Genomic DNA, 14,358 nt, shown 5'->3' with positions numbered 1-14,358 from the left:
TCAATTAAATTATTTTCGAGCTGCCGCGACGTTTCGCCCTATTTCGACAGAGTAGGGATGTAACCAACAATAATAAATGAGATTAATTGAGATAAAGAATAATGAAATTACGTGTAGGATAGTAGAAAACTATTTTTTCAAAAAAAGAAAAAACAGAGACACAAAAGGTAAAATAGAGAATTTTAGGAAAATAATATATTATAATAATAGTGATGAGAGATGATGAAATTAATTAAAAATATATTTTTAATTTTCAGAAATTTTTATGACAATAAATTAAATGAGATAATTGAGATAAAAAATATTGAAAAGAAAAATTGTAAGATAGTAACCTAAAAGGTAAGATGAGAGAATATAAGGAAAACAATAAATTATAATAAGATGAGAGATGAAGAGTAATAAATTGTAGTAGTAATGATAAGGAGAGATATAAAAGTTATNACCAATTAGTATATTCTAGAGATAAACAAAAACTAAAAAATTGATAAAAAAAGATAATGATAATTCTGGCCAAAGTAAGGCCCCACGTCCTATTTTTATTATCCAGCTTTATATATGATATATTTTTCTCATTAAATTAAAATAAAGAATTAATTAAAAAAAACGCATAAATACTTAGAATTAATTTTTTTGATTTTAATATTTAAAAATATTTTGTTTCATCTTTGAATAAAATATTATTGACAATTATCGTAGAGTTGTACCTCGAAAACACTTATATTATCAAATGTTCAGAAGTAGATTATTCACGTAGTTCACCACCGCGCGAAGCGCGGATAATTTACCTAGTTAATGTATTAATGAAAAATTACAAACTTATTCCGAGTCTTAAGTTTCTTTTTTGTTTTTTTTACTTTTTAACCTCATAATAGACTAGGTTTATGCAAATTCTTTCTCATAATTGAGGCCTAGAATGTGTCTTGCCCTTCAACAAAAATTAACAAATGTCAAACATTGAATGGGTGTCAAGATTTATAAATACCCCAATCTTCCTAACACAATACATCAAACAAACAATTTCACGAATAATTTGATTTCTCTAAGTTTGTAACATTATCTACTCAATTTTAATCAGAAAAACATGAATAACTCCCAGAACGCAAGCTACCAAGCTGGCCAAGCCAAGGGCCAAGTCCAGGTAATCTATATATGTGCTATAATCATATGCACATTCATTTTTACTTTAACATGCTGATAGATAATTGACGGAATTGAAACTTTTAAAATAAAAATAAATATAAAGCAATGAATGTTCATTTTGTCGAGTCACCTTTGTGGCTACTCTAAAACCTTTTCTTATGTCAAAAGAGATTCAATAATTTATGCGTACGGTTTTGATCAAATTAAATCATTATATAAAGTAATTTATCGAAATAATATATTTTTCTAAAATTTTATAAAAGTAGCATAAACGTATTTCACAGTAACGTTTTAGGGTAATATTTTATTATATTTTAAAAGCTGACGGCATTAGATTGATATACGTTACTCACACTAATATTTTACTCCTGAAGCGTTACTCACAGTAACGTTACGCGAATCTAGAAATTTAAGGTTGTGGGTGCTCTAAAGTGAAAATATAAAAAAATATGTGTTAACAGTGAGATTCGAACCTTGGTACAACAACACTAAAAGAGTCTTAAGTACCATCCAGGAGCCATTGGCCAACTGAATCATTTATTTATTGGGTACTCTATGTTAATTTTATATAACAGTTTAATATGTATTGTTATGTGACAGGACAAGGGCAACCAGATGATGGACAGGGCTACCAATGCTGCACAATCTGCAAAGGAATCGTTACAGGAGGTTTGGCCATTAATATCTCAATAAATTTATTTCGTTTTCCAACTATCGATATGACCAGAAAATAATGTGTTTTTGTTGTATTTGATTGATGATATATAGACGGGGCAACAAATGCAGGCCAAGGCACAAGGGGCGGCAGATGCAGTTAAGAATGCCACTGGCTTCAACAAATGAAATTCTATTCTTGATTGCAATCAGACTGGCTCATTTTTTTTTTTAATCCCCTCTTAATAAATTGAAGTTCTGTTTTCATTTTAAATTAGGAAAGCATTTTGGTTACTTAGTATATTGTCAACTTTCTTAATGACATTCTTTCTTTCAATCTAATAATAGTGTTGGTTCCGTCGAATTTCTGAACTATGCGTTGTCGAGATGATATGATTACAATTTTGTTAATTTCAAATTTCTTTAGACGCTTCTACTTATATCGAAGTTAAATTTTATAAATTCTTTTAAGCGGAAATAAAGTACTAACAATTAAAAAATTATCTTCTTTTAAAGTCTAATAAATATTAAAGTTATACTATATTATATGGTTATAAAGTTAGTGTAATGAGTAGCAAATTGACTTTTTTTTTAAAAAAAAAATATATTCACAGTACGTTGTTTGTTATTCTCAAAATTTTATTGACCATACTTGCTTAAAAAACGATTGTACATATCAAAAAAAAAAATATATGCTAAAATTAAAAAAAGTGAAGTCAGGTAAATAGAAAAGAAAAGTAACGTTTGAGAACGATATATTTCTTATATTTATATTTTTTTTTCACCCTATGGGTTAGTTAATTTACAAGTCAAAGTAACTAAGAATAAAAAGGATAATCTTAAATGAAATCTCCATAAACAAAATATGAATTTCTATAGGTAAAGTAGAAGAATACAATAAAATTTCACAAACTTATAAATTAAATTTGAGGGTTATGAATATGAAAAATTATGAGAGTTATTAATATTATTAAAAATAGAAATTAAAGAGGTTTGAATTATGAATAGTTACTTCTTGAAATGCATTAAATAATAACAAACAGTACTTAAAATATTAGAAGACTGTCATTTTATAATTAGGACAAGGTCGAAAATCAGAAGAAAAAATAAATAAATTCATAAAGAACAAAAATTAAAGAGGTGTAAGTGATGAATAGTAATTACTCATTATAAATATTAACATGTGATGAGTCTTTGTTATAACTATTCTTTCGTACATAAAATATTTATTTATAATAAAATAAGTAATTTATTTTCATGATAAATAATTAATGGAATTAGAGGCCATAAAAGTGTCAAGTCATCTTAATTATATAGAAGTTCATATTATGTATTGATATAGATATGTGTATATTGAAAATTTGAAGTTAGACATTCCTAAATCATACGATAAATATTGAAAATTGGAATGACATTTGTTTTTTATTTAATTTTGGAAGGACTAGGAGTATGTTCAGTTGACTTTTTATTTTAATTTATAAATTAAAATTCATAAGTCAAAAATTTTAAATTTAGATTTTGGATGTATCTTTATCATTTTAGCTTACAATTAAGTGCTTACAAGCACTTTTCAAATTTTTCCAACCATTCCAAAAATATTTAAAATCTATTTTAATTTTAAAACACTTAGGAGTCGTTTGGTACAAAGATGCATAATACAGGAATTGCTAACACATGAATTAGTAATGCATGAATTAGTAATGCAAGGTTTAGTATTGCATGGATTAGTTTTTATCAAGTGTTTGGCTTATTGTTTCCCACCTAGTCTTGTGTTTGGTTTAAAACTCTAGAAAAAATTTATTTCCTATTATATCCTTGAGTTATTATGAGTATTTCATTTAACTAGTCAAGTTAAATACTAAAATATATATTAAGAAAACATTATTAATTTTGAGATGTGATATGTCACTATAGAGATCCTTGATAACACGGTATATTTCTAAATTTTTGTTGATCAAATATATCTTTCACTTAACATGAATTTAAGGCTACTTAAATTGTTCAAATACACAAAGCTTATTTTTTAAAAAAAAATAGTTCAAGTGGTTAATCGACAAGCTATACTTAAAAAAAATCGAAAAATAAATCCATTATGACAACTCAAACATGGAGAAAAAAAATTACTTCGTGAAATCATCAAATTACATGGAACAAATTTGGAGAATTTAAATGAATATTTATAAATATTCTCATCTAAATAAAAAAATAATATTAATTACAATAAAAAGAATAGGAAAATAAATTTGGGGATAATTTAGTCATTTAGGGGTCTTATCCAAGGATAGCTAAACCTTTGATTATAAAATAAGACTTTGTATGAGGTATAACTAATCCATGGATTATATTAAATAAAGTAATCAAACAATGTTTTTGTTGGACTAAATTTTAATCCATGAATTATTTTAATTAATACCTCCTACCAAACAGCTCCTTAGAATAAGTCAATTAAACGATCTTTAGATCTAAAATAATTAATCAAAGTTTAATCAATTTGAAGCCATGGGCATCAGAAAACGAAAAAATTATTAAACAAGTGGGTAAGAAATATTATCATATTTCAATATACGAAATCATAAATAATATTTTCACTTCCATGATGATAATATATGTGTATTCTACTACATTCAGATCCAGATTTTATTGAATATATTATTATTGTAATATACACGAAATAATTAATCTCAAAATAGACTAAGTTTATGCAACTTCTTCCCCATATTGAGGCCTGAAATATGTCTTACCCTTCAATCAAGATTAACAAATGTCAAACACTGAATGAATCTCAATATGTATAAATACCTCAAAACCTTCTAAAACAATACATCAACAAGCAATTCCAACTTCTTTAAAAAAATAGTTCGACTTGTCTGAGTTTATAACACTAATTGCTGAATTTTAATCATAAAATCATGGATAACTCTCAAAATTTGAGCTACCAAGCTGGTCAAGCCAAGGGCCAAGCCCAGGTAATCTATATGCTATACTTATTTGAACATTCTTTTTTTCTTTAACATCTTTGTACATAATTGTCGAAATTAAATACTTTAATGAGTGAATTTGAGAAAATAATAATTGTCAAATATGTTATCCGAACCTACGACATATAAAGCAATTTTCGAATCACCTTTGGGCATTTTCCTTGTGTCAATAGGGACTCAACAATTAATGTATAAATAAACAAAAATATTTCTAGTCTATTTGTGCTACAATTCTCAAACAAGTAGAATTCGTCCTCTATATAATGATTATGTAGCTTTGCTCATAGTGAACGTAATATATATTGTTGTCTGATAGGAAAAGGGTAACCAAATGATGGACAGAGCTGCCAATGCTGCACAGTCTGCTAAGGAATCATTACAAGAGGTTTGTCCACTAATATTATTTCACTATATATATATATACATGTCACTAAAGTTATATTTTTTCAGTGATTCATAAGAATAAAAAATATATATATGTCACTAAAGTTATATTTTTTTAGCTATTCATAAGAACAAAAAATAATGTGTTTGTGTTGTATATGATTGATAATTTTGTAGGCGGGACAACAAATGCAGGCCAAAGCACAAGGAGCGGCTGATGCAGTTAAAAATGCTACTGGCTTGAACAAATGAAATTCTAATTTCGATGGGTTCTTATGTAATCGCCTCTAAAATAATTTAAAATATTGTTGTTATTTCAAATTAGGAAAGCAATTTCTTTTATTTGGGATTTGAGTATTTTTGAGAGGCTTCTTATTTTTGAATTAAAAGAAGAAAAAGAAAAAGTTGTGTATAAGTTGACACAACTTTCTTAATTTCTTTTCTTTCTTTTAATCTAATAAAAGCGCATGACTTTGTTGAATCTTCAAATTTTGGATTGCTAATGATATTCTTATAACTTTGTTGTTTTATTTTTTGTAAGGCTTTTAGTTATCGAAATCAAATTTTATCAATCTTTTAAGCTATATCATATTAGAGATATATAATTTAGCTCCTAAATCTTAAGTTACATATTCACGAATAATACGATAAATATTGAAAATTAAAATATAATTTTATCTTCTATTAAATTATGAAAAGATTAACTATAAGAATGATTAATCAAAGTCCAATCGATTTGAAGTTTTGAACATCAGAAATGAAAGAATATGAAATGTTTGGATAAAAAAAATATTATATCGCAATATATATTAAATAATTAATTTAGAATATTTCAACAATTATTAAACCTTGGTATCATCACTTTATCGCGTAAAGATAATTAAAGTTACCTTTTATATAAGTTTTTTTTCCAAAGGTTATTTTTTCTTTCTAGAAATCTGTTTGAGTAAATGTAGAATCTTTTTAGTTGCAACATCAACACCATTTTTTAAAAAAATGTTTTGTAAGTTTTGCAAATATTTTAAGTTACGTCAAAATGCTTTTCATTTTTGCAAAATAAAATAAATAATACTTGAAATTTTATACAATTGGATCGAACAATATAAATTAAAAAATCGCTAGAATATTTTTAGTACTAAACTATTTTAAAAGGTTATTTAGAAATTTTAACGAGCTATATATGATTACATGAAGCCCGTTTATAAAGAGAAAAAGTGAGGTATAAATTATTACTCATTATAAATGTTAAAACATGTGAAAAGTCTTTATTATAAATATTCTTTTATTAATAAAATAATTATTTATAATAAATTAAGTAATTTCTTTTATATGCAATAGCTCTATAGCATATGTAGAAGCTACTAACAATAACCTGTCAATAGTCACTGGAGAGTGGAAACGCTACTAGAACAGGACAAAAGAAAAAAAAAAGATTAATGCAATTGAAAGCCTTAGAAAAGTATTATATCATTTTATTTATATATATATTGAAAAATTGAAGTTAGAATTCATAAAGATCATAAAACAATTATTAAAGTTGGAATGCAATTTGTCTCCAATTAAATTATGGAAGAACGAGATATATAAATAATTAATCAAAGTTTAATCAATTTGAAGTCTTGTACATCAGAAAATGAAAAAATATTAAACATTTAGATAGGAAATATTATCATATTACAATATAGAAAAAATAAAAAAATTTACCTCCACAAATAGTAATAAAGTGTGTATTTTATTATTTTCAGATCTATATTTTATTGAATATATTTTTGTTGTAATATACACAAAATAATTAACCTCAAAATAAACTAAGTTTACGCAACTTCTTCCCAGTATTGAGGCCTGAATGTCTTATCCTTCAACCAAAATTAACAAATGTCGAGCACTGAATGGATTTCAAGATCTATAAATACCCCAAAACTTTCTAAAAAAATATATCAACAAGAAATTTTAAGTTCTTAAAAGATAGATTGATTTTTTCTGATTTTGTAACAGTAGTTACTCAATTTCAATCATAATATCATGAATAACTCCCAGAATTTGAGCTACCAAGCTGGCCAAACCAAGGCCCAAGCCCAGGTAATCTATATGCTATATTTATTTACACATTTTTTTTTCCATTAACATCCTGCTGGATAATTGCCAAAAAAAAAAAAATTGTCACTGATGTCACATGGTATATATTATTATGTGACAGGAAAAAGGTAATCAGATGATGGATAGTGCTGCCAATGTTGCACAGTCTGCTAAGGAATCACTTCAGGAGGTTTGACAATTAATATTTCATTATATATACACACATTACTAAAGTACATATTCATAAGATCAAAAAGCAATGTGTTTGTATCATATTTGATTGATCATTTTGTAGGCGGGACAACAAGTGCAGGCCAAGGCACAAGGAGCCGCAGATGCAGTCAAAAATGCCACCGGCTTGAACAAATAAAATCCTAATTTCGATCGCAACCATATAGGCGTTTTTATTTAATTCCCTCTATAATTTGAAATTTCACTATTATTTCAAATTAGGAAAACAATATTTCTTATTTAAGATGTATTTTTTTTTTTAGAGGTTTCTTGTTTCTTGGATCAAGGAAAAGTAAAGTTGTGCACATTGCCACAACTTTCTTATTTTTTTCTTCTTTTAATTTAATAAAAATGCTTAATGTTATTGAATCTCTGAACTTTGTATTTCCGAGATGATATGATTATAATTTTATTATTTTAATTTATCGAAGTAAATTTTTATCAATCTTTCAAGCTACATTGTCGCATCAAAAATATATAATTTAGCTCCTATGTATTAAGTTAGACATTCATGAATCATGTGATAAATATTAAAAATTAATATACAATTTGTCTCCTAAATTATGGAACGACTATATATAAGAATGATTAATCAAAGATCAATGAAATTAAAGTTTTGGACATCAAAAAATGAAAAAATATTTAATATTTTCGATAAAATCTTGCTCACATCACATTATTATAGCATAAAGATGACTAAAGTTCCCTTTTATGCCAAACATGTAATTTTTTTAAGGTAATTTTTTCTTCGAAAAATTTGTTTTTAACCACAAACATTGAGTGAATGTAGATTTTTAAGTAGCAACTTCAACACCATTTTTAAATTGTCTTTTATGTTTTGCAAATATTTTAAGTTACCTAAAAAGTGCTTTTCATATTTGCAAGATAAATTCTACAGTAGCTAATATTCTTTACATCGATAGTTAACTTATCTATGATCAATTAATACAAACTCTATTTGTTAATAAGAAATAATGTATTTCAAATCAAAATAATTTGTTTTGGTAGCAATTTTTTTTAACATCATTTATTTCTATTTTTTATTTAAACATGAACGCTAAGATTATAATTGATGAAAAGCTTATTATAACGCAATTATATCAGCTTAAATGAAAAAATGAAATGGAAGAATTTATATTTTTGATTGAAGAAAATCTGAACAACAAAATCAGGATCAAATCAAAATATAATTCAATAAATTTATATAATAATAGTATTTTTTGATAATTATTTGAATGGTTTGAAGCCATATCATTAATAAACATTAGAATTTGCATGCATTGTTGATAAATCAAAGGAAAGAGGGGAAAATGAGTTTTCTTAGGTTTTTTTATTTTACTTGAATGAAAATCTGAAATTGTACATAAATAAGACGTTATTGTAAATTAGAATAATAGATATAAGCATTTGGTAAATGTTTATGAAAATCTTTAAGATAAAATTTTAGGCTTGCCTACGTGATGCTATCATAAATCAGAATTTCTTTTTAATTTATATTATTTTTTAAAACTAGTCTTCCCCCTTCATGAAAAAATTGTGACAGTTTATGAAAAGTTGTGACTTTTATGAATAGTTGTGATTTTTATGAAAAATTGCGACTTTTATGAAATTTTATGATTTTCATGAAAAATTATGACTTTTATGAAAGGCTCGCCTTTGCGAATGCTTGCAACTTTTACAAATAGTTGTAACATTTCCGATAAAATATAATAATATTTGTTCACACTATCCTATGTTCTATGTAAATAGAGGGATTTCCTCCCATTATAAAAAAATGAAAATTTTGAACCCCTCTTCTTCTTCACAATTAAATATTTGTGTACTTTGCTCCCGTTGGTGTGGCTTAGTGACACCATTGTTTATGTTACAAATCCTGATATATATTATTATAATAATTAATTTATGCTTATAAATGATAAATGATAAGATGTAATAATTTTTATTTTCCTTTATATTATTAATATTTATTACTACGTAATATTAAATTCTCGCATAAATCGTGAATAATTTAGTTCATTAATGATATACTCTCATTTGTATATTAATAAAATAAATTGCATTGATCAAACTCAATAATAAGTCATCTAAAGGTAATATTGTCAATGTTGGTAATATAGGGTAAATCACATAAATATGTTATATTAAGACAATATTTACCATCTATGTCAATAAAAATTTTCTAACTAAATATAACACTTTTTTGAATTAAAAAATTGTACCGCTTTCTTTCTCTGTCCTTTTTCTCTTCCCCATCTTCTTGTTTTTATTTTTCTTCTTCGTCGTCTCTTTTTTATTCTTTCTCTTCCTCCTCTTTTTTTTTTAATTCTTCTTCTTCTTTTAAACTTTTCATTTAAATAATTATTCTCAAACCAATTTGTGTTCCTATTTCACTATTTTTACCTAAAAACATAACGAGAAAGAGAAATAAAAAAATCAAAAATTTGTACAATATTATGTTTTCAAACAGAATCTTGAAATCTATAAAATTACAGCAACAAAAATTCACCATTGATGGTCATTTATAAAGCTTCAAATTTTGAATTCATTTTATGAATCTTACGAACTCGTGATTAGTTTGGATAGGTTGATTCTACAAATAATTGAAAGTGCATTTTGAAGTCTATATCTCAATTTTAGAGAGTTTGGTTAAGTTTATAGTTGATTTTAGGAGAAATATAAGATTGAAACTCGAAAAAAATAAAGTTTATGAAACTGTATCACAATTGTGTTAAAGTTGAATTAGATATGTTTTATAATTGCATTAAAATCATGAACAATACATTTTTAATACATATTGCAAACATCACTTACGTTCTTAGGGATAAAAACCAAAATAATTTATAAGCACATATAGTACATGTTTTATTCATGAATAACACAAGTTTAATTCAGCCTATATATCATTGTCTTGTCTTTCGTTAGTTACAGTTTTCATTCGTTCTTAATTCCCTTTTCTAATTCAACTTTAATATTGTGTAATACACTTTTAATGCTACTTTAATTCATTTTACAATTTATTTGGTTGATTTGTTACTGTTGGATTAATAATTTAATTCATTATTAATACAAGTTTAATTCACTCTTAGATCATTGTATGTTCTTTCATTAGTTGCATTTTTCATTCATTCTTATTTCTCTCTTCTAATTCAACTTTAATATTGTGTAATACACTTTTAATGCAAATTTAATTTATTTTGCAGTTTATTTGGTTGATTTGTTACTACTAAATTATTTGTTTAATTCATTAGTGATACAAGTTTAATCCACTTTATAGATAGATGTATGTTATTTCATAAGTTATGTTTTTATTCATACTTGATTCTCTTATAATATAAGTTTAATATTTGTGTAATACACTTTTAATACAAGTTTAATTTATTTGGCAGTTCATTAGTTGATTTGTTATGATCGGATTACTTGTTTAGTTCATTATTGATGCAAGTTTTATTTAGTTTACACATCATAAAATGTTCTTTCATTTGCTACATTTTGCATTCACGTTTAATTCCCTTCTAATTCAACTTTAATATGTGCATTATATATTTTTAATTCAGGTTTAATTCATTTTGCAACGTTTTAAATTTAAGTTTAATTAATTTTACAGTTTATTAAGTCTCTTCATTTGTTACGATTAAATTACTTGTCTAATTAATTATTGATACGATTTTTATTTAGTCTACAAATTATTGACTACTCTATAAAAAAAGTAGAGAGAAAGAAAGGAAAAGAGCAACCAAAGGAGAAGAAAAAAAGCATCAGAAAGCAAGGGAGAAAGAACAATAGAAACAAAGCAAGGGTGAAAGAGAATAAAAGTAAAACAAGGGAGAGAGAACAATAGAAATAAAGAAAAGGAGAAAGAGCGACAAAAAATGTGAGAGAAAAAGGATAAAGAGGCGATAGACAGAGATAATTCTAACAAAATACATAGCATTGCTATATATTGCTATAAATGATAATTATCAAAGAGTATATATAAAATAAGTAATTATTTTTTAAAAGGAATTCACTCATGTAATTAATCCGATAATATATGTGTAGATTTCCAATTTTAAAAGAAATCAATTTTATAGGACCATAACCCTAATTAATCCAAATCTAAAACACAACATTTCGGATCTTGGATACACTCCATTTGACCCGAATCTGTTCGAACTCATTCAATCCGAGTTTTCATCCCTAAACCCTACCAAAATCCTCTTTGTTCATTCCCAAAAAACCAGCCGAAACTCTTTTCATTTTTGATCAATTAAGCAATCGGAATCTACCAAGAAGAATGCGTAATCAACAGCAATGGCTTCTCCTTCTTCTCCGGCACCATTCTCTAGCTCAGCCGCACATTTCCAGGCACCTCATCAATCAATCTCCGTTTCAGGTAAATCGATCTATTAGTTCTATCGCTTCTTCAACTATCCACTCACGCGCATCTCACATGCTCCCTTACCAATCACTCACTGTTCGTAGTTTCTCCACATCTGAATTGGCGGTCGAACACAAAGTTTCAGATCAAATCGCTGTTTTAACTGGTATTTTCTCTAAACCAAACCGGAGTAATGAAGAAATTAAGATTGATTTAGAGTCTAATAATGTTACTGTCACGCATGATTTGGTTATAAGGGCGTTAAGGAGCTTTAATACCGCCCCTGATGCGGCACGTAAGTTTTTTAACTGGGTTAAGGAGAATGAGAGCGAGAGGTTGAGTTCAAAGGTGTATAATTATATGTTAGGGATATTGGGGTCTAATGGGTTTGTCAAGGAGTTTTGGAGCATGGTTGAAATCATGAAAAGTAAAGGGTATGGAGTGTCCAGGGGTACGTTTAATCGAGCTATTGAGAGATTTGAGAAGGAGAAGCTGAGCGGTGACGTGGAAAAGCTAAAAAAGTTGTATGGTTCTGAGCTGGCTGACAATTCGAGCGAGGAGGTTTGTTCTAGGGTTTGCAATTTGATTCGTGGAAATGTATGGGGAGATGATGTGGAAAAGCAGCTGCGAGAGTCGAAATTCGAGTTTTCGAGTGAATTGATCAGTATGATTTTGGAGAAGCTTGAATGTGAAACTAATAAGGCGTTGATATTCTTTAGGTGGATTGAAGAGAGTGGTCTATTTAAACACAATGAGCAGACATTTAATGCTATGGCAAGGGTCTTAGGTAGGGAAGAGTACAGTGAGAAGCTCTGGAAATTAGTTGATGAAATGAGAACTGCAGGATCTGAAATGGAAAAAGAAACATATATTAGGGTTCTGGATAACTTTGTTAAGAGAAAAATGATTAAGGATGCCGTGGACTTATATGAGTTTGCAATGGTTGGCATAAACAAGCCATCCCCGGAAGACTGCACTTTTCTATTGAAGAAAATAATTGTTAGCAAGGAGCTTGATTTGGAATTGTTCTCAAAAGTTTTAAGGATCTTCACAGAAAGTGGCAATTCATTGACTAGTGCTAACCTCGATGCCGTCCTCAAGTCTTTGACCAGTGTTGACAGATTTGGCGAATGCAACAATATATTGAAAGCATTTGAGGATGCTGGTTTCACACCTAGTCATAATCAGCAGAGCAAAATTGCTTTCAATTTGGGTAGTGGTGGGAAGGATAAGGAATCCAATGAGTTTATGAATTATATAGAATCAACTGTCTCTACTCCAAAGTCTAAAATATGGACATCTTTAATTGAAGGATACTGTGAAGCCGGTGATCTGGCTAAAGCTTCAGAGGCATTTGAAATGATGGTCGAAAAGGAAGGGCCGTCCCATGCTGGGTATGCTTTAGAACTCTTAGTGTCCTTGCACTGCCGCAAGAGAAGAGCGATTCATGCATTCAATCTTGTCGAGAAGATGGTCAATGAGAAAGAACTACGTGTGTGGCATACCACATATAAGTTCTTGATAGGAAAATTATTGGCCCAACGAGGTTTCGAGGAAGCTCTGGATGTTCTACATTTGATGAAAAGTCAAGATTACCCACCTTTTCTGGATCCCTTCATCAAGTACCTTTCCAAGACTGGAAGTGCTGATGATGCACTTGCATTTACTGCAGCAGTGACCCTGAAGAAACTTCCATCAACTTCTGTGTTTCTCAATTTGTTTGAAGCATACTTTAAAGCAGGAAGGCGGAGTGAAGCACAGGACTTCCTTGCAATATGTCCTAGATACATTAGGAATCACGCAGATGTTTTGAATCTTTTCTGTTCCAAGAAACCCCAGAAAGCAACTGCCACTATTCCTGCAACTGCATAGGTCAGATGGATACGTCGTCTAGTTTTTTTGTGCTGCAACATGTTTGGACATTTTTTCCTAATATTTTCTTATGAAAGTTTGCAACCGTCTCTGCTTTCTTTAAATATTGGGGCTTAGTCCCTTAGAAACCGTTTTCCAATTAGAGTTCACTTGGTGAATTTAATCGACACAATAAGGCATAGAGTTGCATTGGACATTTAGACTTATCAAAGTTATGGGTGAACACATCATCATGTTACCTTCATAAAAACTGGTGAATAGTTCACCTTGTCTACACTGAGTTGGTCATTTTATGGTTTTTGAGTAGGCTTGAGGAAAAAGGGACCTGTCTGTAATTGGTCTAGTCTACTGGATCCATCATACAAATTGTCCTAATTCTGGTTTTACTTGATTATGTTAACAACCTAGGATAATTTCATGTTCCTTCAACTGCTAGCCATGCTCTTAAAGTTAATTGTCTGTTAAAGTTTATTTAGTTGGCATATCAGGCTCCTGTGTCGAGCTGTGAGCAATTTTTTTGGATTGTATCTGCTCCCTTAGCTGTAGTGTGAACTGTTGTGTATGAGCAGGTATTGTCTTCACCTTGTAAATTTTATCCGATGACCTTAGAGAATATCATGTTTACAAGGGTTTGCTATTTCAATTGAATCTTACTTAAGTTTTTCA

The 14,358-nt window shown here is 28.1% G+C and overlaps 4 protein-coding genes across 4 annotated transcripts; all 4 read left to right on the top strand.

The window, feature by feature from the left end:
• Positions 1-1,020: 1,020 nt before the first annotated feature.
• On the top strand, positions 1,021-2,166 carry LOC107010770 (stress-induced protein KIN2-like). The gene is made up of 3 exons (XM_015210052.2): positions 1,021-1,138; positions 1,741-1,809; positions 1,909-2,166. The coding sequence occupies exons 1-3, from the start codon at positions 1,082-1,084 to the stop codon at positions 1,981-1,983; spliced, it is 201 nt and encodes a 66-aa protein (XP_015065538.1). The 5' UTR covers positions 1,021-1,081; the 3' UTR covers positions 1,984-2,166.
• A 2,463-nt stretch (positions 2,167-4,629) lies between these two features.
• Positions 4,630-5,477, top strand: LOC107010537 (stress-induced protein KIN2-like). Its single transcript, XM_015209823.2, has 3 exons — positions 4,630-4,760; positions 5,089-5,157; positions 5,334-5,477. Exons 1-3 carry the CDS (start codon positions 4,704-4,706, stop codon positions 5,406-5,408), a joined length of 201 nt encoding a protein of 66 aa, XP_015065309.1. The 5' UTR covers positions 4,630-4,703; the 3' UTR covers positions 5,409-5,477.
• Positions 5,478-7,104: 1,627 nt separating this feature from the next.
• LOC107010536 (stress-induced protein KIN1-like) lies at positions 7,105-7,884 on the top strand. Its single transcript, XM_015209822.2, has 3 exons — positions 7,105-7,235; positions 7,354-7,422; positions 7,528-7,884. The coding sequence occupies exons 1-3, from the start codon at positions 7,179-7,181 to the stop codon at positions 7,600-7,602; spliced, it is 201 nt and encodes a 66-aa protein (XP_015065308.1). The 5' UTR covers positions 7,105-7,178; the 3' UTR covers positions 7,603-7,884.
• A 3,711-nt stretch (positions 7,885-11,595) lies between these two features.
• Positions 11,596-14,358, top strand: LOC107011834 (pentatricopeptide repeat-containing protein At3g02490, mitochondrial-like). Its single transcript, XM_015211490.2, has one exon. The coding sequence runs from the start codon at positions 11,737-11,739 to the stop codon at positions 13,690-13,692; it is 1,956 nt and encodes a 651-aa protein (XP_015066976.1). The 5' UTR covers positions 11,596-11,736; the 3' UTR covers positions 13,693-14,358.

Source organism: Solanum pennellii, chromosome 2 (genome assembly GCF_001406875.1).
Source record: "Solanum pennellii chromosome 2, SPENNV200".
In the NCBI taxonomy this organism is placed as follows: domain Eukaryota; kingdom Viridiplantae; phylum Streptophyta; class Magnoliopsida; order Solanales; family Solanaceae; genus Solanum; species Solanum pennellii.
This window is presented reverse-complemented; position numbering and strand designations above follow the sequence as displayed.